Source organism: Ahaetulla prasina, chromosome 1 (genome assembly GCF_028640845.1).
Source record: "Ahaetulla prasina isolate Xishuangbanna chromosome 1, ASM2864084v1, whole genome shotgun sequence".
In the NCBI taxonomy this organism is placed as follows: Eukaryota; Metazoa; Chordata; class Lepidosauria; order Squamata; family Colubridae; genus Ahaetulla; species Ahaetulla prasina.
Window position 1 is genome coordinate 95,923,575 of NC_080539.1, and position 22,359 is coordinate 95,945,933.

Genomic DNA, 22,359 nt, shown 5'->3' on the forward strand with positions numbered 1-22,359 from the left:
AGAAAAAAATATAAAGAAGCGACTTCTGATCTTCATTACAAGAATAACTCTTTACTTCCTATAAGATTAAACATTATCTCTTCATTACATATCCTATACCTCATCTATAAGCAAATCCATAGTACATAAATGTTTCAATCCTGCCAGAACATTGCAAAACAAGTCTTACTTTCACTTCGATTAAGTAAACCAGCTTTCTGTTCCTTCCTTTTATTTGTAATGACCTCAATCTATAATGCAATCTAAGATTGTAATAGTATTTAATTTCTCTTTCAATTCTTTTTTATCCCATCACATGTATGTATCTTTTATGTACACGACAGTGGTGGGTTTCAAATTTTTTTACTACCGGTTCTGTGGGTGTGGTTTGGTGGGCATGGCATGGCTTGGTGGGAGTGGCTTAGTGGGCATGGCAGGGGAAGAATACTGTAAAATCTCCATTCCCACCCCACTCCATGGGAAGGATACTGTAAAATCTCCTTTCCACTTCAATCCAGGGGAAGGTTACTGCAAAATCCCCATTTCTTCCCCATCAGCTGGGACTCGGGAGGCAGAGAATAGATGGGGGCAGGGCCAGTCAGAATTTTTACTACCAGTTCTCTGAACTATTCAAAATTTCCGCTACCGGTTCTCCAGAACTGGTCAGAACCTGCTGAAACCCACCTCTGCACCGAGAGCGTGTGCACAAAGACAAATTCCTTGTGTGTCCAATCACACTTGGTCAATAAAGAATTCTATTCTATTCTACACAGACTTTTTCAAGGCTTTAACAAGTCTTTTTTCTTCTAGATCCAATAAGATCGTTCTCCTGGTTTATCATTTGTATTCCCCTTTTACTTTTTAAAACCTCTGCCATTTTCTTTTGTATATCTAGTAAAGTGCCCTTTTCCAAATTCTTCTCTTGGCCTGTCATTTGTAGTTTCACTTGCTATTCTTTCTCTATCTTGCTAGATTAAATTGTTCCACATCTGTCATTCATTCTTTAACTTCTTTTAGACGTATTCTATCCATAGGAGCACACATCATTACTGAGACTGTTGACATTTAGTTACTAACTTCTGGCTACATTCTTCAAAGATCTCCTGTTATTTTGGATGTTTAACATTTTGTAACATTTTGTACAGTGTTAACTGACAGCAGGCATGTATATTTGTGATTAAAATATTTAATCTGTTTCTCATGACTTGCTGATTTCTTATGTTAATTCCAAAATTTTATACTAAAAGTCAATATTCCAAATTTATCTGGACTCTTAATCCATTTATATGTTTCTTACATCAGAATCTTGCTTAACTTTTAGCTGTTTATTTCAAATTCCTTGATCTTTTTAAAGATGGGAGTTGCAAGTTAAATACATGCAATTTGGTTGTGAATTGAATGCTCTTTTTATTTGTCATAGAAAGATCAACCGATGCTAAGAGATCTGAAAATTTGGATTGAACAATTTGAAAGAGATTTGTCAAGGACACAAATGACGGAAGCAAGCTTACAAGAAAAATACCAGGTATTTCTGATTTTCTAGTTCCAGCAGAACAGAATGTGGTTGAGAAAGGCTATATCAGCCAAAAAGTCATGATGACTGTAAAATAAAGGAGTTTTAGCCGTTAGGTTTTGAAGTGGTAGCCTTGAACACATTTTTCTTTTTATAAAGATTCTTTGTTTTTGTACTCTTTTTAATACTGCATGCTGCCCACAGTCACATTGAGGACAGCAGCCTTATAAATTTGGTAGATGAATAAATAACACTGTGTCCTTGTTCTTACATATTTCCTGCAGTCATTCAAACATTGCAAAGCACAATATGAAGCGAAGAGGAAACAAGTTGAATGTGCAATCCAGTCTTTAAGAAAGGATGGAAAACTTTCCCTTGATCAAGCTCTGGTGAAGCAAGCCTGGGACAAAGTTACTTCTCAAGTAAGTTTAGAAGACATAAGAATTCCTACCAATTTATATCTGTGTGTAAAACTAAGCGAAATGTTTGTGAGTGTTCAGATTTCATATTAAAACATGCATTTTTCAAGTAAGCACATTATTCAGAAATTGAACAAAAGTTGCTGTACATTTTTTTTCATCTCTTGCACGCTCATATTTATTTCTAAAGTAATGAATAAAGAAAGCGTCTAAAGATGGATTTACAAAGCTGGATAACATTGCACAGAGCCTGAGATAGTCATAGTCCTTTGCAAAAATATATGACACAAAGAGCTGTGACATTTTCAAGTTTGTTTTATCAAAGACATGAATCTCCTCTTGGTTAAGTTTGGAAATCTTTTCCCCTCTGTTGATAAGATTGTAGTCTCAATTGATGGCTGACTTAAGGCAAAATATTCATTGGCAAAGATGACTCATGGAACACTAACAGTATATTGTTTCTTTATTTTTGATTTAAATGAAGTATGAATCCAGTTATTTGGTTTTGTTATTATGTATGGCTTTCTCCTCCTCCTCCTCCTCCTCCTCCTCCTCCTCCTCCTCCTCCTCCTCTTCTTCTTCTTCTTCTTCTTCCTCTTCCTGTTCTTCGTGTATCTAGTTGATCACTAACATTAATGATGTTACCTAGTTAGAGTAATGAAACATTTACAAAAAAAACAAGCAAGCTCAGATCAATCAAATCATCAAGGATTTCTCATTTCAACCCAGAGCTACCAATATTTTCCTTCATTGGTATCATTATTATTAGTAGCATTATCTTGTTTACAAAAAACACATAAGCAAAAGGAAATACCAAACATATTAAAGAAGTAAATAAGCAAAATTACAAATAATGAAATATGGATGGATAAGCTAAAGGTTTAAAATATCATAAAGACTTCTATTTTAGAATATTATTGATTATTGTAAAATATATCATGTCATCAATATTGAATACAAAAGTTGACAGTCCTCCTTAAGATTTAAACTAAAAATACCTGGTTAGCATAGCATAAATCACTAACTAAAATTATAAACTGCACAAGATGAAACTATTCTACTATTGACCTCACCCCATTCCTAAGAGGACCATAAGGGGCGTGCATAAGCACACAAACGTGCCTACCGTTCCTGTCCTATAGTTTTTCTTTTCTTCTTCATATATATATATATATATGCTTATACCTCCTTATATTTACTCATATATGTGTTTATATACTATATAATCTTTTTATATGATACCTACATATATTGTTGTGAGAAAATAAAATAAATAAAAATAAAATAAAAATAAATAAAATAAATATTCAAAGTCAAAATTTTCACAAAATTAAAAAATTAAATTTTATATGTAAAACACTTCAAATGTGGGGTTTGATGTAAATCCACATATAAAGTTACATTTGAAACATAGATTCTGGTTGGAATTGAATCCTGCATCAGACTTACTTTTTAAATATAGTTATTTTGGACAATAAGGCATAATTTAGTTAATCAATCTTCCAAAGAAGAAATCAAGCAACTTTTCCAGCAGATAGTATTGAAAATAATTGCAGCTATTATACAAACATTCCTAGTTTGGTATATTTCAGAGAAATATCTCAGATTGAATTGAGATCTCAGTTGTCAATATTTGTTCTGTTCTACTATGAGTCATTTTTCAGAATTGCTGGATTTTATAGGAATGTCACCACAGATGGAATGAGATGGAATCTAACCTTTCATTACCTTTCCAGCATTTGTTACAAAAATTGTCCATTTTAGGAATTGGAAGTGGATTATATACTGTATACTAATGATAAAACATTTTATACAATTTTTTTCTAAATATAATCTTCACAGTCAGTTTATCTTCCTTTTCCATTGAAATTCCAACTTGCATCTTTATTACTATATTCAGATTTTGATCATATATAATATGTAACCCATTTGCATTCTAAGTTTGACTAGCACTTTAAAAATTAAACTCAACAGGCGTTGATCATTACATGTTGATTTTCAAGTTCAATCAAAATTTCTCAGTATATCCCTTTCTGCAGCTGTTTTGATGCTGTCCTGCATATTTCGTCAACAAAATGAAGCTTGGAAATTGGAATACTAGTTCTCTCAATGTCTTGTTTTCCAGCTTTTTGAATGGCACTTGTATCTTGATAAATCTCTTCCTGCACCTCTGGGCCCTATCGCAGCCTGGCTTTGTAGGGCTGAGACCTCTCTTAGAGAAGACATTTCCATTCAGCAGTCTCATGAGGAAACAGCAGATACGTTACATCGGAAACTTGAACAGCATAAGGTTTGTATATTTTCAGTTAAATGATACTATTTCTAAATTTTATTATACATATGGGAGCATGAGCAGGGGTGAAATGCTCCCAGTTTGGACTGGATCATGCGATCCGGTAGTGATGGCGGGGGGTGGTTCAGAGAACTGGTAGCAAAAATCCCTGCCCCCCTCCCATGTGCAGCTGAGCCGCGCAATCATGAGGTTTTTTTTATTATTATTCAAAAAGTTTTACAAAAAATTCCCCCCCTTTCCCCCAGCCCCCATCCCCCCTCCCTTCTCAACCCCCCCCTCCCCCCTCCCCCCTGACTTCCCGGAACAAACACAAGGTATAGTTCAAAATAAAACAAACATATGCTAAAAAAAATTTCCCCCAAAAAAACTATTATACCAATTTTCCCTCTCTAGCTCTGACTTCCTCCTTACATAACCAAAATCCTCCAAAAAAATATAAAAAAAATTAACAATTAACAATAATAAAATATATAAATCAGTAGAACAAATTAATCCTAAAGTATTTAAAACCAGCTAATGCGTAAAAGTCCAATCCAATTCAGAGAATATCTCCCTTATAGCTTCTATAACCATATAATTTCCCCCCCAAATCTTTCTTACATAAGATCTTTCAAGAATATTCTATTTGCAATTCAGTAGAACACATTATATAATTTGAATACAAGAAATTACAGTATCTCAACTTTATATTCAAAATCCAATATAAATCCAAATATTTAGTCTTTTATGATAGTTTTATGAGGTGTTTTTTTTTTTACTTTTAAAAGTATTTTTTCTTCGGCCGAAAAAATGCTTTTGAAAGTAAAAAAAAAGCCTCTGATGATCACGCAGCTCAGCTGGGATCGTCAGAGCCTTTTAAAAGCATTTTTTCTACAACCTCTTAGGCAGGCTTCCCTGAAGGCTGCTATGAAAAAAAGAGGGGTGTAGGCAAACAACGGGGCATGGGGGTTGTTTTTGAAAGAGAGAAAGAGGGAGGGAGGGAAGGAAGAAAGGAATGAAAAAAGGAAGGAAGGAAGGAAGGAAGAAAGGAAGGAAGGAAGTAAGTTTAACAGGAAGTAGCAGGAAGTCAAAAGTCGCTCCTGCTGCCAATGCTTTTTTACCTGTCCTTGGTCATCGCATTTCTCTGTTTAAGTAAGGTAATATCTCTGAAACAGTGACCCAGTGGGCAGGAGTGAAATGTAAAATTTGTTACTATCTGTTCTGTGGGCGTGGCTTGGTGGGAGGGGATAATGTGACTGAGGGAGCGTGCCCAACTTTTTCTTTTTTTTACTTTTAAAAACATTTTTTTCTACAACCTCTTGGCCATTTTTGCACCCAGCAGGCTTCCCTGAAGGCTGCTATGAAAAAAAAAGGGGTGTAGGCAAACAACAGGGGATGGGGGATCATTCTTGAAAGAGAGAAAGAGGGAGGGAAGGAAGGAAGAAAGGAAGTTTAACAGGAAGTAGCAGGAAGTCAAAAGTCGCTGCTGCTGCCAATGCTTTTTTACCTGTCCTTGGTCATCACATTTCTCTGTTTAAGTAAGGTAATATCTCTGAAACAGTAACCCAGTGGGCAGGAGTGAAATATAAAATTTTTTACTACCTGTTCTGTGGGTGTGGCTTGGTGGGGGGGGGTAATGTGACTGGGTGAGCGTGGCCAATTTTTTTTTTTTTACTTTTAAAAACATTTTTTCTACAACCTCTTCGGCCAATCTGACGATCCCAGCTGAGTTGCCTGATCGCCAGAACCCTTTAAAACAGGGGTGAAATGCTCCCGGTTCGGACCAGCTTGTGCGATCCGGTAGCGATGGCAGCTGCTGGTTTGGAGGACCGGTAGCAAAAATCCCTGGCCCCACCCCCCCACCTCTGCTGAGCCGCACCATCAGCAGAGGTTTTTTTTTTTACTTTTAAAAGCAGGTTTTTCTTCAGCTGAAACATGTCTTTAAAAGTAAAAAAAAGCCTTTGAGGATCCCGCCCCTCAGCTGAGATCGGCAGAACCTTTAAACTTTAAAAAAATTTTTTTTTAAGGCTCCTCTGGCGATCTCACCTGAGTTCCTCATCAGCAGTACCTTAAAAAACATGTTTTCTGTAGAAAACATGTAGAAAACCTCCTTTTAAGAGATTCTAAGGCACTTACCTGATTACTGATGGACCGCATGGCTTTTTTCCCGGCCCGAAAACCCCAGTTTCAGTTTCAGCACTAGACAGAACTAATCTAAACTTAGCTAATCTATTTCATCACTGAGCAACTAATGTTGGTTGGCTTTGCTGGCTGAGAAACTCTGGGAATTGAAGTTCACAAATCTTGATAATAAAATAAAATATTTGTGTAGCTTTCTGAGATTTGGTGTGTTTCTGTAGTGTTTCACTCTAACTACACAAACACACAAAATCTCAGAAAGCTGTATGTGGTATTTTGTGTGTGTGTGTGTCAGTTGTGTTGTGTTGTGTGTGTGTAAAGTGTGAAAGTTGGTTTTTGAGCTTTTTGTGGCTGTGTGAAGTGTGAAGTGCAGCTGCTTTTACATTGTGTGTGAGTCAGTTGTGTTGTGTGTGTGTAAAGTGTAAAAGTTGGTTTGTGTGTGTAAAGTGTAAAAGTTGGTACCTCTTATTGTTTTTTATACTTTGTTTATTATTTTTATTATTTATTGTTATTGGCCACGCCCATCCAGTCACCTGACCACCAAGCCACACCCACCAATTAAACCACGCCCACAGACCCGGTAGGGGAATTTTTTAGATTTCACCCCTGCTTTAAAAGCATTTTTTATAACCTCTTTGGCTGCAGAGGTTGTAGAAAAAATGCTTTTAAAAGGTTCTGATGATCCCAGCTGAGCCACGTGATCATCAGAGGCTTTTTTTTAACTTTTAAAAACATTTTTTCGGCCGAAGAAAAAAATGCTTTTAAAAGTAAAAAAACCCAAACCTCTGATGATCGTGTGGCTCAGCTGAGCATGTGGGGGGAGGGGCAGGGATTTTTGCTACTGGTTCTCCGAACCACCTGCCGCCATCGCTACTGGATCGGGTGATCCAGTCCGAACCGGGAGCATTTCACCTCTGCCAGTGGGGCACAGGTTTTCTATTGCTCAGTAAAAATAAGTATTTTTTAAAAAATACTTCAAGTAAAGCTACTTTCCCAAACAATGTATTCTCCTGCTTCTAGAGAGCTTTACTTTATATCTTTGATTGTCTCCTCTGAAGAAAGAATGGATGAGCAAATGAAGTGATATATAGTACCCATCTGCAGAGGTGAATGGTGTCACCTCTGTCTCTCAGTGGAGCAAAACCACTGTCTTCAAAGGCAAACTCCCCCCTCCCCACCTCACCCCACTGAAGTAAATAAAAACCATGTCGCAGTGGGATTTGATATAATAGAAGCTTCTGTAAAGATAATACAGGAGAAGGAAAGTTAATTCTTTTTATACTTTCTCTCCTTTAATTGAGTTTCCTGTGCTGCTTTAGCATTTCAAATTTATAAATAGTTGTATTAATTGTTGGTATGGTTGAATACATTTTTGGAAAGGCATAGAATATTGTTGCCTTCTTTTCTGGCTCCTTATGCAAGAAGTTAAAAAAAATTCAATGAAACTGAAGGAAGATTGCATAAATAATGCATTGTGTACTATCTCAAAATATGTACTTGACTAATGATACATTTGCCCCAAAGTTTGGACAAGTTGACTTTATAGATTTTATTAGTCTTAGACAAGTGATCGTGCTTTTCATTGTGTGGATAGGATAGTTCTTTTACAATATTATTAATCTATTTTAAGGCTGATTTAGAGTTGCTTGCAATGACCCTTAGCAGTCGTCACATACTTACGCTATGAAAGGGTTGATGGGTAAGCATGCATTGCAGATGGTTGCAGAGGGGCCAATTCAAACACCTTCCAAATCCCAATTGCACATTGGTGGATCTAACTTCCTGTTCTATGCTTTGCTGTTTGAGTGTCCCTATGACAGAAAGTTAAAATTCATAGACATATGAATGCAACAGCTATGTAACAGTCTATGAACGACAGACACATGTGTTCCCTCCCTCATGTGCAGTGCCAGAGAAGTCTGCTTGACCCTTTACAGGTAATCCTCCGGTTACAAATGTAATGGAGCCATTCCATTCGTAACCTGAGAATTTGTGGGAATGAATCTCGTACCTTGAATGGGATCACTCCCTTCTTTTGCCCATGCATTTGCTAATCAAATGTGTGGTTCGTTAAGTGCACATGAGGTATTTCAGGGTGGGGAAGGCCATTGGGGGTGGCTAGTGATGGAGCAGACCAACTGCTTAAGACCACCCACGTCCTCCCCAACCCACTGAAATACCTCATGCTCCCCACAGTTGCTTCCCCCCCCACAACCTGCCACGCTGGGTTGCTTTCTGTGCAAAGGTCTAGCAAGCTGTCTCCTCTCCAGCATCTCAACAATGCACGCCCCTCCGAAACTCCATTTTGGTGTGCACAGGCCTCGTCCAGCACTTTGCAGCTCAAACCGAAGGTTCGGAGGGATGCCCCCGCCCCTCCAAAGCTCCATTTTGGCATACGCAGGCCTCACTTATCACATAACTTTGAACATTCACTAAGTCAATGCTTGTAACCCGGGGATTTCCTGTGTTTAGAATAAATGCATAAAGAATGTTCTGGATTGTAACTAGAGAATTCCTTTTTTTATTTTTAACCGCATTCATTTGGAACTCGGCTGACTAGAACAGTGACTTTTTAAAAAATCTCCAGAGTTCATGGTATGCGGGTCAATTCATATACAAAGCAGGTGCAAAACAGAAACTTACGTATTTGTGTCATCTTGTTGCTAGTCTAATTAAATTGCAGCTGGTAGAAAAATATCCTTATTAAGAATACTTCTTATCTGATGATTACTAGTAATTTATTTTAATAAATAACTGCCACTAAGTACTGTTGCTTAGATACCGCAGGGAAAAAAACCCCTAATACTAGGCTCAATCCAGTTTATATTTTACCAAATGCATGATTTAGAAGATACAGTGACTTCTGAATGGATTACAGAATTCAGCAGGTTCATATTCCTGAGTTCACTATGCATTAAAGCTGCAGTGACTCTAAAAGATTTGACTCTATGGATTTTTAAGAAGGAAATATTACGGTGCATGCTCTATGTGCATTGTGCAATAGGTGGAATAGGGTTCATATCTGATAGGTAAATGGATTGATTCGGGGTAGTAAGCAATATGTTTTCCAAATGCTTTAGGCAAATGCCTTATTGTTTGATCTATAATAAGCCGAAATGACCAGGGCACAGCACAATATCTCGAAAAGCACTTTTGTTCTGAAGCTGCTATAAATGCTTTCCCTTCACCCATAAGTGTGACAGCCTGAACAAACGTTTTCATATATTGAGTCATCAAGTGCAGCTTTAAAAATTGTACTCCTTAAAATTGCCAGCTGTGAACCTTTTATTTTTCTCTCTCTCTTTAAAAAAAAAATCCAAATTAGGATATGCTTAAAAATGTAGATGGGTACAAAAGGACATTCCAGGAAATCCGCCGAGCTCAGTCTGTCAATGGAGTCCCTATTCCGTTAGAGCAGCTTGATGATATGGCTGAGAGGTAAGTCCGGATTCATTCTTGAATGTTGCAGTGATAAAGTGTTGTTTGTGTCTGTTAAAATCAGTCTCTGATTTTCAAAAGAGGGGGTTAATAGCAGAGGAAACAAGTGTTCCACACTGTAATTATCTTTTCTGGTCATTGACAGGATTGAGAAAAATCCTTGAAAGTAAATAAGCTATAAATTTTGAAAATGCAATATAGCTGTTTGTTGTTGTTGTTTGCCACCTAGCAAAAGGTAAAACATTGTGTAGCAACATCATTGGGAAATGTTTATGGGAGCAGAGAGAAAGAAATCACTGGTTAATAAAAAATATTTTAGTTTACAATTCTTTTCAGTGTCTTTACTGGAAAACAAGCTTTATATAATTGCTTTTCATTCTATGTGAATGTGTTTAGAACTGAACAGTGATTCATAGCTTTCTTCACTTTTAGTTTACTTTTGGTTATTAAAGAGCAGGCTACAGAATAAGGAAAATTCAACATTTAATGTCTTCATGCTTCGCAGCATGAATTGCAATTTTGTTTCTTTGTTTAACGATGGGGTAATTCATGTCTAGGTTTAATTTTGTTGCCTCTTCATCTGATCTCCATCTGCTGAAAATGGAGTTCTTGGAACTGAAGTACCGCTTGCTGTCACTCTTGGTCCTGGCTGAATCAAAATTGAAATCATGGATTATCAAATATGGAAGAAGAGATTCTGTTGAGCTGCTTCTTCAGAATTATATGGCAAGTTTATCATGGTTTCTGAATGTGAAATTTTAAGAAAGAAAATATATGAACCAAAAAAACACGAACAGCCTAATATGATAGCATAGTGTTATTTTTCCCAATTATACTCCTGGATTGATTTTTAAAACGGCAGAAATGTAAGGAAATAGGTGGGCATGAAGCTTCCCACATCGTGATGAGTCAAGGCACACACACTGTCATATTTTATCATGCAGGCAAGGCATGCTACATGAAGCACATTGCAGATGGATCACAATTCCTAGAACAGAGCTGGTCACTCAGCAACAATATTTAAATTTGTTCGTGTGTGTGTATATGTGTATTTATTCTGTTCTTATTGCCTTAGAAGAGGGTTCAGCTTAGAGTAACCTGAACCCTTTAGGGAAGGACTGGTAGGACAAATAATTTCAGAATTTATCAGGATTCTGCATAACAGGCTATTAATTCTTTTAGAGATTGGGACTCAAACTTGATGGTAAATACAGATAGTCCTCAACTTACAGCAGTTCGTTTAGTGACCATTCAAAGTTACAACAGCACTGAAAAAAAGTGACTTATGACCATTTTTCACACTTACGTCCACTGCAGCATCCCCATGGTCACATGATCAGAATTCAGATGATTGGCAATTAGTTTGTATTTATGAAGGTTGCAGGGTCCCAGGGCCATGTGATCAGCTTTTTACTGCAATGCTCTCTACATGGGGCTCCCCTTGAGGGGCATCCAAAGGCTTCAGTTAGTCCAGAATGCGGCTGCGCGGGTGATAGAGGGAGCCCCTCGTGGCTCCCGTGTGACACCTATCCTGCGCAGACTGCACTGGCTACCTGTGGCCTTCCGGGTGCGCTTCAAGGTTTTGGTGACCATCTTTAAAGCGCTCCATGGCATAGGGCCGGGCTATTTACGGGACCGCCTACTGCTACCGAATACCTCTCACCGACCCGTGCGCTCTCACAGAGAGGGACTCCTCAGGGTGCCGTCAGCTAGGCAGTGCCGTCTGGCGACACCCAGGGGAAGGACCTTCTCTGTGGGGGCTCCCACCCTCTGGAACGAACTTCCCCCAGGACTCCGTCAACTTCCGGACCTTTAAATGTGGTTTTAGTGTGTATTTATATGTCTTTTACTTGCCTGTGAACCGCCCTGAGTCCCTCGGGAGATAGGGCAGTATATAAATGTGATTAATAAATAAAATAAATAAATAAATTTTGGGACCTTCTAACAAGCAAAGCCAATGGGGAATCCAAATTCACTTAACAACCGTGTTATTAACTTAATAACTGCAATGATTCACTTAACAACTATGGCAAGAAAAGTCATAGAATGGTGCAAAACTCACTTTAAAATGTTTTACTTAGCACCATAAATTTTGGGCTCAATTGTGGCCATAACCTGAGGACTACCTGTACTTCTTTTACATACAGGAGGTCTTTCTTCATTCTGCAACATCATCTAATAGAACTGGAAAATGCAACTAGTCCTTGACTTATAGCTATTCATTGAGCAACTGTTTGAAGTAATTAAAGAAGTAACTTTCAACCGATCCTCACATTTACAATGGTTGCAACATTTCTGTGGTCACGTAATCAGAATTCCAATGCTTGGCAACTGGCATGTATTTATGACTGCAGTATGCCAGGATTATGTGATTGCTATTTGCATTCTTCCCAGCCAGCGTCAGACATGCAAAATCAATGGGGAAAGCTGAATTTGTTTAACGACTCTGTTTAATTTATTAACGGCAATGTTTTGGTTGATAACCATGGCAAAGGAGACCATAAAATTGAGCGCAACTCACTTAACAATCATATGGGGGGGGAAACAATTATATAGAAAGACAGAGTTGGAAGGGACCTTGGAGGTCTTCTAGTCCAACCCCCTGCCCAGGCAGGAAACCCCACCCCACCCCAGACAAATGGTTATCCAACCTCTTCTTAAAAACTTCCAGTGTTGGAGCATTCACAACTTCTAGAGGCAAGTTGTTGCACTTATTGATTGTTCTAACTGTCAGGAAATTTCTCCTTAGTTCTAAGTTGCTTCTCTCCTTGATTAGTTTCTACCCATTCCTTCTTGTTCTATCCTCAAGTGCTTTGGAGAATAGGTTGACTCCCTCTTTTTTGTGGCAACCCCTTAGATATCGGAACACTGCTATTATGTCTCCCCTAATCCTTCTTTTCTTTAAACTAGACATACCCAGTTCCTGAAACCATTCTTCATATGTTTTAGCCTCCAATCCCCTAATCACCTTTGTTGCTCTTCTCTGCATTCTTTCTAGAGTATCCATATCTTTTTTACATGGTGGTGACCAAAACTGATTGCAGTATTCCAAGTGTGGCCTTACCAAGGCATTATAAAGTGGTATTAACACTTCACGTGATCTTGATTTTATCGCTCTGTTTATGCAGCCTAGAACTGTGTTAGCTTTTTTGGCAGCTGCTTAACAGATTAACAGAGTTGGAAGGGACCTTATAGGTCATCTAGTCCAACCCCCCGCTCAAGAAGGAGACCCTACACCATTTCTGACAAATGGCAGTCCAATCTTTTATTGAAAGTCTCAAGTGATGAAGTTCCCACAAGTTCCGAAGGCAAGCTGTTCCATTTGGTTGATTATTCTCACTGTCAGAAAGTTCCTCCTCATTTCTAGGTTGAATCTTTCCTTGGTCAGTTTCCATCCATTATTCCTTGTCTGGTCTTCAGATGCTTTGGAAAACAGCTTGACCCCCTCCTCTCTGTGGCAGCCCCTCAAGTATTGGAAGGCGGCTATCATGTCTCCCTTGGTCCTTCTCTTCACTAGACTAGCCATGCCCAGTTTATGTAACTGTTCTTCCTATGTTTTAGTCTCCAGTCCCCTAAGCATCCTGGTTGCTCTCCCCTGCTCTTTTTCTAGAGTCTCAACATCTTTTTTATAGTGTGGTGACCAAAACTGGATGCAGTACTCTAGGTGTGGTCTTACTAGGGCTTTATAGAGTGGTATTAGTACCTCACTTGATCTTGATTGTATCCCTCTGTTAATGCAATTTAGGATTGCATTGGCTTTTTTATCTGCCACTGCACACTGCTGGTTCATATTTAGCTGATTTTCCACTAAGACTCCACGCAAAGTGCATGCACGAAGTGAACCGGTGGTAAAACTTAGACCCATTAAGGACTACTCGTTGAGTATGGTTTGTCAGCCAGTTGCAAATCCATCTGGGGGTGAAGCTATCTATCCCACTTTTTTCTAGCTTATGAAGAAGTAGGTTGTGGTCTACTTTATCAAATGCCTTGCTGAAGTCTAAGTATATTATGTCCACAGTATTTCACTGGTCTACTAATTTAGTCACTATGTTAAAGAATGAAATAAGATTGGTTTGGCATGATCTGTTTTTAACAAACCTGCTGGCTGTTTTTAACAGCTGCTGCACACTGCTGGCTCATATTTAAATGGTTGTCCACTAGGACTCCAAGATCTCTCTCACAGTCACCACTATTGAGAAAGGTACCACATATACTGTACCTGTTTATTTTGTTTTTCTTGCTTAAATGTAACCTTACTTTACTTTACTTTACTTTACTTTACCATCTTGCTTAGTAGTGGAAATTCTGGTTCCAATTGTTGTCATAAATCAAGGACCACCTGTATTATTTTCTTACAATTTAATTAGCTTCTGTCAGTCAGTACAGAAAGTATTTAACTAGCTCTTTTCCGTTAATATTTGCAAAAGACAATATTACATGTCTGATACACGTAATCTTCCAGTATGGTAACTGCTACATATGTTGAATGCCATTCATCATAAATTAGGTAAAGTAGCAGGATAGCAAACAATTTAGTTTCCATTGATTTTGATGACACTAACCTGAATTGAAAACTTACTTAGGAGTAAGTTTATTTATGCTTACTTGGTGCATTCAACTGCACTGGATGTTTTTAAGAAGGGATTGGACAACCATTTGTCTGAAATAATATAGGGTTTCCTGCCTGAGCAGAGGGTTGGACCAGAAGACCTTCAGGGTCCCTTCTAACTCTTTGTTCTAATTATTTTGTTCTTCTGTAAATATAATTCCCAAAAACACAGTTTGGTAGTGTTTTAACCAATATAAAGAGTATGCAACTTTTCAAGTTCTCTAGAGCATTTTACTATTATCAGATAAAACGTAATTATAAGAATGGAAAGAAGGAAGAAAGTCTAGAAATCTATTAGGCTCCAGTCTGTCTCCTGCTATGGGCTAAATTTATGGGCTCCTGGTCTTTCAAGGTGCAAAACTAAATGTTTAACAGAATATAAAGCAAAGAAATATTTTTCTCATGCATATACATATGGAGAAATTAGAAAGATTGCTTTTCAGAGTTGTATGATTAATATTTTAGAGCTTGCATACATTTGCAACTTGGCCTCTTTAAATCAGTTTGAAAAAATAGCTTGTTGGAACTTTAAAAGTTATATATTATTGTGTCATTCTCCTATTAGTCGTATAGTAGTAATTAAATTTTCCTTTAGTGCTTCCTCAATGTTAATAGATATTTTCACTAATATTTTGGCCTGTTAAATTTGGGGTATTTTAATGCAAAATTGGAACCATTGCATATTTTACAAGAACTGTCTGACATAAGTAGGTGACACAGCTGCAGTACCATGGTGAATAATAACAAATTATTTAATGATCTATTATAACTAGTGTTTGTTTTGATATCTAGACTTTTCCAAATCAGATAAGGTTAATCTGTTACCAAGCAGGACCATGTTTGTTCAAAGAAATGAATGCTGAAGAACTCCATAAATCTTATTCTGGCCACAGAGTATGCATTGTTGTATCACAATCTTCAGCTTGCTTTGAACTTTTTGCCAAGTATATTCAAAGGAAAAGATTAATTTTATTTTCTTATTATTGCAACTGATTTAGATCTTAAAAATAAATATTACAGATTGATTTAAAATATCTTTATTTTAATGTTTATCTGTGCCAGTATGGTTTAAAAGTGCACAAAACAGGTATGAAACTTGTTTCTTCGGTTAAGCTCTCGTCCTCCTGTGGCCTTAGGGTCAAACCACATATTACATAAATTAGACTGCATGCTGCTAACAACCTTCTTTCTCTACTAAATGAGCTATTGGGAAGGGAAAAAGTTTGGAGTTGTATATACACTTTGGGAAAGAGAAGGAATTAAGATGCATGCTCATATGCTTTGCTTAGCTTTTGCATGAGGGTTTAAGAAAAAGAGCTGCTGGTATTATGTGAGAGGATGTCAGGCGTGGAAAGTACAAAGGTTCAAGTTAACTGATCTATTGCTAAAAACCTATGCACAGGAATCTTCTCAAATGCTTCTCATTTAGCAACTACTTTAGTTAGCAACCATTCATAGATACCATGATAAAAAAATCATTTTCTAAACAATGCTGCATTTAAGATCAAATTTTGTCTGCCTGATAACAGGTTCTGGGTGAAACTGATTAATATCTGGTCAGTTTCAGGCTGCAATGAGAGCTGGCAGGAGGGTTCTAATCCACTAATTAAAGTCACAGAGCTGAGTTTATGAACTTTGGGTTAGGTCTTTTTAAGGAAGTGCTGTGCTGCAGAGAAAAACAACTCAAGATAAGATAGCTTAAGCAATCTCTCTGTCCTGTAAGGGGCAAAAAAGGACACTATATCAGAGAGCAAAGTTTCATTTATCTGAATAACTAGAATAAGTGACTGGTCTTTTTTGTAGGTTTATAGATTTGTTACCATCATCCTCCATCACTCCAGGATAGTCTTGTCTTTTCTTTAATTTTTCTGGCTTCATAACAACTTTTTTGATTTTGTATTTGTATCAGTCTGGCTAATTTGTCTTCTTTGAGCATTTGTATCCTGAGCCAATCAATCAATGTTAAGGCCATCTTATAGGTTCAAGTGCAATTGAACATAAGGCCAAATGACTGCTGCATTAGCTACTGCATGTTTTACTAAAAATATTTAAATTGTAAAAATGCAATCGGAAAATAATGTCACACTTTTTGTGTCTTGTTTGTAAGGCCTATGGACTCATCAGGACAAAGAAACATATTCTTATCTCTGTTTAAAAGACCAGTCTGAAAAAAAAATCTGGATGACCACTAAGGTTAACAAAGTGATACAGGAAGCTGCTACTGTTTACTCCCTTCTAATTTTGCAGTCCAGACCTGGGAGCCTAGCTATCAGACATAAATTTTGCTGAATTATAATTATCATATTTTTCACTCCATAAGATGCACTTTCCCCCCCAAAAAAGTGGATGGAAATGTCTGTGTGCCTTACGGAGCGAATATGGGCGACAGGCAGCAGCAGTGAACAGTGGCAGTGATCCCCGCCACATGGAACAGCTGATCAGTGGTATTCCAGGAGGCTGATGCAACCGCTGATCCAACCACCGATCAGCTGCTCAGCTGCAAAGGCTCCAGTGTTCCCCAGTGGAGGCAACAGACATGGAGGAGACAGGCTGTTGGCTGTTTGTTGCAAGGACACTAGCCAGATGAATACCGGATGGACGCTGGGAGGCAGAGGCAGATTTTTTTTAATTGTTTTCCTCCTCTAAACCTAAGTGCATCTTATGGTCAGGAGCATCTGATGGAACGAAAAATATGGTAGATTGTGTATGAGAAACTTGTTTAGTAATAGAAAGCATAATTTGCATGTAGATAATCTCAGATTCATTTGGTAGGTTTCTCTATCTGGCAACTTTGGTGGCTGTTAACATCTTCATTGACCTTCATGAGCAAAACTGATCACTAATCAGGTTTTCTTTAAGCTGTTTTATGATGATGATGATTTTGTCCTTGAGTCAGTCTTTATTTTTGGTGACTGCATCAACAATTCCCTGCAGTTTTCTAGGCAGTTTCTTCCTAGGGCTGAGAGAAAATGACTTGCATCAAGTACACTTTTCTATCCAGTGCAGGTATCCCTACCCCCAGTTCAACGGTTTGATTACTAGCCCAAACTGGATTTCATAGATTAATTTGTTCTACTATAATTCCACATCATCCTTAGTTAGTTTTCTATAAATTAATATGGACGTGGTGACAGTGAGGTTAATAGCAGGGACATTTTTGCACATATTTTTCTCAAAGTGAAAGATAAAATTTATAAAAAGTTTAATATATATAATAAAGTTTTTAAAAAAAAAAGATCTGTAAGATGAACCTGCAAGAAAATAAGTATATAAACTTTTTAAGGGCTATTTTCTTATCTTATTGGAGATTTCATTTTTCTTCTCCTTTTTCAGACTGTTATAGAAAACAACAAATTTTTTGAGCAGTATGAACTTACATACCAGATCTTGAAAAAAGCAGCTGAGATGTATGCCAATGCTAATGGCTCACGTAAGTAGAAGCCTATTTGTTCAGCATTATTCTTATTGTTAGATCAAGTAGAGCTGTTGCTAAGCAATTTGGAAAATGATAAAATTGGAAGCCATGTGTATGAGAGCAGAGGACATGAATAACCACATGAAGACATTACAGAGCAATGATCCTTTCCTAATGTGCTAAACATTTTCTAACGTTCTTTTTTATGGATGTGGAATTTATAACCATGCTAGAATACGTATCTGAATGTCATACTAATGCCCCAATTACGTATAAAATATTTAGATTTCATGTAGCCTTTTATGATGTGTATCAACACTGACTTCAACGTTAATCTAATTTCCACTTTGAAAGTTTGTTTATTCTGTTTCCCGTTTTCTTATTTGATCAGTTGCAACCATCTCTTTAGGTGATGAAGGCCATGCTCTTCATCCCATCTTTGCAGTGAGTCAAATCATTTTGGCCACAAATGCTCTACCTCAGACTGGGAAAGAACACTAGAGATTGTCAAAGGATTTTGGAAGCCTTTCTTTGCAAAATGGATTGGCTTTACTTTATGCCATGTCAAACCAGTGTGTGTCCCTGAAGGCTCATCACAGCAGCTTTACATCATCACAGCTGACTATCCCAGCTATCTCTGCAGATGTAATCATGTACAGATAACTCCTCCATTTGGGCCACCAGTGAAACAAATGATGTGTGAAGGCAACCAGAGAAAATATTTGGAGTAGCCATGCCAAACCTTCTGGCTGCAGATATTTTAGCTCCTTGAACGTTTCCCATGGCACTTCACTTTGCAAAGTGGCTTCCCAATACAATGCACAGTCTTCTTAGCTACTAATGCCCCTTATAATCTAGGGGGAATGCTTAATCACTGTGGACTTTGTTTCCCCAATATTGCACAGGGCAGCAGTAAGGTGCTGCTAGGCTTAAATATCTATGCATGCATGTCAGGGGTCTCCAAATTCTTCAGCTCATTGACCCCTTCATGAAGTTTTAGATTGTTGATCAGTCCCCAAGTGTTTATTATATGAAAATTAATAAATGTTACTAAAGTAAAATCAACCCTTTGGATATTCCCATTGACTCTTGGAGATCGATATTGATCACTTTGGCAAATTCTGGTGTGTGTGTGTGTGTGTGTGTGTGTGTGTAAAATGCAACTAAAGATATACTTTTGTTTCTTGATCTTAAGATTACATTTAATAGTAAAGGATACATTTATCAACAATGAATAGCTTCACGAAATAGTTTCTCACAATTGCTGTATGGTTAGGGATAATGTCAACGTTGCATGACTTAAGAGTAACTAAAATAACATACATGAAACTGTACTTGACTAATTATTTGTATTAAGATGGTCTTACTATTAGAGTTTGTTTCTTCTTAATGTTATTTTATATGGGGATTTTCATTTGATGCAAGATTTATGTTAAAGCCTCAGTGCTATATTTCAGCGGAAGAAATAGAGAACATTACGAAGTTCATGAACGATACAACAACACAGTGGAGGCACTTGTCAGTTGAAGTGAGAAGTGTTCGGAGTATGTTAGAAGAAGTCATTTCTAATTGGGATCGATATAGCAATACAGTCGCCATTCTGCAGGCCTGGCTGGAAGATGCTGAAAAAATGTTGAATCAACCTGAACATGCTAAAAAGGTAAGTAATTTACCATGTATTTGTTAGATTTATATCCAAGAACTGTGGAAACAGGTTGAATTGAGAGGCAGTAACTGTCTCAGCATAACCCAGTAAGCTTCTACTACTGAAATATGACTATCACTATTTTATTTATTTGTTTATAAAATGTATTGGCTGCCCAATTTATCACAGGATAATTCTAGGTGGCTTACAGTCATAAAAGATACACACACACATATACACACAGAGCATATTGCCCCTAACAATCTGGGTCCTCATTTTATTGACCTCAGAAGGATGGAAGGCTGAGTCAACCTTGAGCTGGTCAGGATCAAACCCCTGGAGTAAGTTAGCCTGTAGTAGTGCAGAACTACTGAAGAGGACGCCGTGGCCCATGGGCTAGGACATTGAGCTTATCGATCAAAAGGTCTGCAGCTCAGCGGTTCGAATCCCTAGTGCTGCCATGTAACAGGGTGAGCTCCTGTTACTTGTCCCAGCTTCTGCCAACCTAGCAGTTTCGAAAGCACGTAAAAAATGCAAGTAGAAAAAATAGGGACCACCTTGGTGGGAAGGTAACAGCATTCCGTGCGCCTTTGGCGTTGAGTCATGCCAGCCACATGACCATGGAGACATCTTCGGACAGCGCTGGCTCTTCGGCTTTGAAATGGAGATGAGCACCGCCTCCTAGAGTCGGCAACGACTAGCATGTATGTTTACCTTTAGTGCAGTACTGCATTCTAACCACTGTGCCACCATGGCAAACGTTACAATCCAATTATAGATTGTGAGAGTGGGTCAGAGTATGTGGGGGGGGAGGTGGGATATGTTGTTAACCAACCACCTCCACTATGATGCTCCCCCATTGGGGCCCCAAGCTAACTTGCAGAGCCAGTTTTGTAGGCCATTATGAAAGGTTGGGGCCAACCTCACGTTGGGAGGCAAGATGTTTCAGAGGGCAGGTGTCTCCTGGACCCCACTAGTCAGAACAATTGGCCAAAGGGGCGTGCAGCATGCCACTACTTCCTTCTTTTTCTCTAAGCCTCAGCCTTTAGCCCAGAAGCTAAAAAGCAGACTGAAAAAAACTGTCTTCATGCCTAGTTAGTGGTATAAAAATGAAGCAAACCCGCTTGATAATGTCATACATTTTAAGCACTTTTTTATATAGGAGATACAGTTGTTAAAGTATTTTAGATTCAAAGCATTTAGGGAAGGTATATGCAACTTGTGCTCCTCTATATATTGCTGTATCTCAGTATTTCTCACCAGTGACCTTGCTAGCTAGAATTATTTGGAGTTGAAGTTCAGAAGCATCAGACAAGACTTTAAAGGGCTTGCATTTGATCTTTAAAGCAAATTGGCAGGGATTTCATCTTAGGGGGTGAAAAACTGTTGTGTTATATTCCAACTTCTATTTGCCTGTAAATAAAAGGAACATTTTTTAAGAAGTCACATTTCTTTCAGGACAAGAGCCCCTGCTCAATATAACAGCAGATGCATTGCTGAGGTATACTTCAGGGGTCCCCAACCCCTGGTTCATGGACCGGCACTGGTCCATGGCATACCAGAAACTGGGCCATGCAAACAAGGAAAGCCCTATCCACAGGATGCAGGCAGCACACAAAACTACACCCTCCTCTGATCCACAGAAAAACCTCTCTCCACGGAAATTGTCTCTGGTGCCCAAAAGTTTGGGGGGGGCACTGGTATACATAAATAGGAAATGCAGAATAGTTAACATTGTTTCCAACATCTGTAAACTGAGAGTATCCATGCAAATGAGAAGGTGACTTGTTTATTTTATTTATATGTCCTCCTGTTGGTGGGGAGAAAATTCTATAGCATGGGGGCCACAGCAGAAAAGGTGGTTTAATTTCCTGAGAAATATTTAGTGTAAAAGATAGAGTGATCATTGCATGCTTATGATAAGTTGAAATTGGGTGAAATTAAACATTCATATAAGTGTGATTTACAACATTTTTTTCAGCAATATTACGTATGTTCTTCCTAGGATTTCTTCCGGCATTTACCACAATGGATTCAGCAACATACTGCAATGAACGATGCTGGCAATTTTCTGATTGAAACATGTGATGAAACTGTTTCCAGAGATTTAAAACAACAACTGCTCTTGCTAAATGGACGATGGAGAGAATTATTTATGCAAGTTAAACAAGTATGTCCTCAGAGGCTTTCTTCCTATAGTTGCAAGCCATTGTTGCACAGCATTATATTAATAACTAATTTAATTTTTAAATCTAAATAAAGATTTGTATATCACTCATTCTATTTTCTGTGTGAAAGGAAAAACCCACATTTCATACAAAGAATGCTATAGAATTATGTTGAATGGAATTTAAACTTTTGCCCCTTTTGTGTTTAATGTTCTGCTGACCCTTCCTTACTTCTATATTGTTTTATCTATTTTCACAGTACGCTCGGGATGATGAATTAGACAGAATAAAGAAGGAATATTTCGATGGAGTGGCTGCCTTGTCTGCTTTCATTGATGATGTAAAGAGAAAAATCCACACACGTTTAGAAGTGTCCTTTCTAAATGTAAAGTTATTTGTCCAAGAAATGGAGGCAAGTTAATTAGAAGCTGGGCATTATTTCTATGTAGCACTGCTGTAGATTCTTGTTCTGCTTTTTGGAGGTACATAGGCAATATCCTCATAGTTCTCTTAACTGCTGTATCACTTTCCTGCTGTGACTTTAAGATTCTTTGTTTTTTGTAAATCATATGCCTCTCCCTGTGCTTAAGTGTTAAACAAAAATTTCCAGTGTGAACTATTTAAATAGAATTGTTACCTCCTTCCAACACATTGTTTTCAACATTGGTTTTTTAAAAATATATATTTTAGCAGTATAGAAATGAATCTCTAATTAATGTTCTAATAAAATAATTTCACAAAAATATTGCATTAAAAACCTTC

The 22,359-nt window shown here is 37.8% G+C and overlaps 1 protein-coding gene across 1 annotated transcript in view; it reads left to right on the forward strand.

The window, feature by feature from the left end:
- The window catches only part of SYNE1 (spectrin repeat containing nuclear envelope protein 1), a 363,177-nt gene that overhangs the window by 71,132 nt on the left and 269,686 nt on the right, over positions 1 to 22,359 (forward strand). The window contains exons 10-18 of the mRNA XM_058172424.1: positions 1,400 to 1,504; positions 1,777 to 1,914; positions 4,037 to 4,201; positions 9,648 to 9,760; positions 10,318 to 10,486; positions 17,703 to 17,799; positions 19,242 to 19,444; positions 21,435 to 21,599; positions 21,857 to 22,009. Coding sequence (XP_058028407.1) covers positions 1,400 to 1,504; positions 1,777 to 1,914; positions 4,037 to 4,201; positions 9,648 to 9,760; positions 10,318 to 10,486; positions 17,703 to 17,799; positions 19,242 to 19,444; positions 21,435 to 21,599; positions 21,857 to 22,009 — 1,308 coding nt within the window. The remainder of the gene's footprint in view (positions 1 to 1,399; positions 1,505 to 1,776; positions 1,915 to 4,036; positions 4,202 to 9,647; positions 9,761 to 10,317; positions 10,487 to 17,702; positions 17,800 to 19,241; positions 19,445 to 21,434; positions 21,600 to 21,856; positions 22,010 to 22,359) is intronic.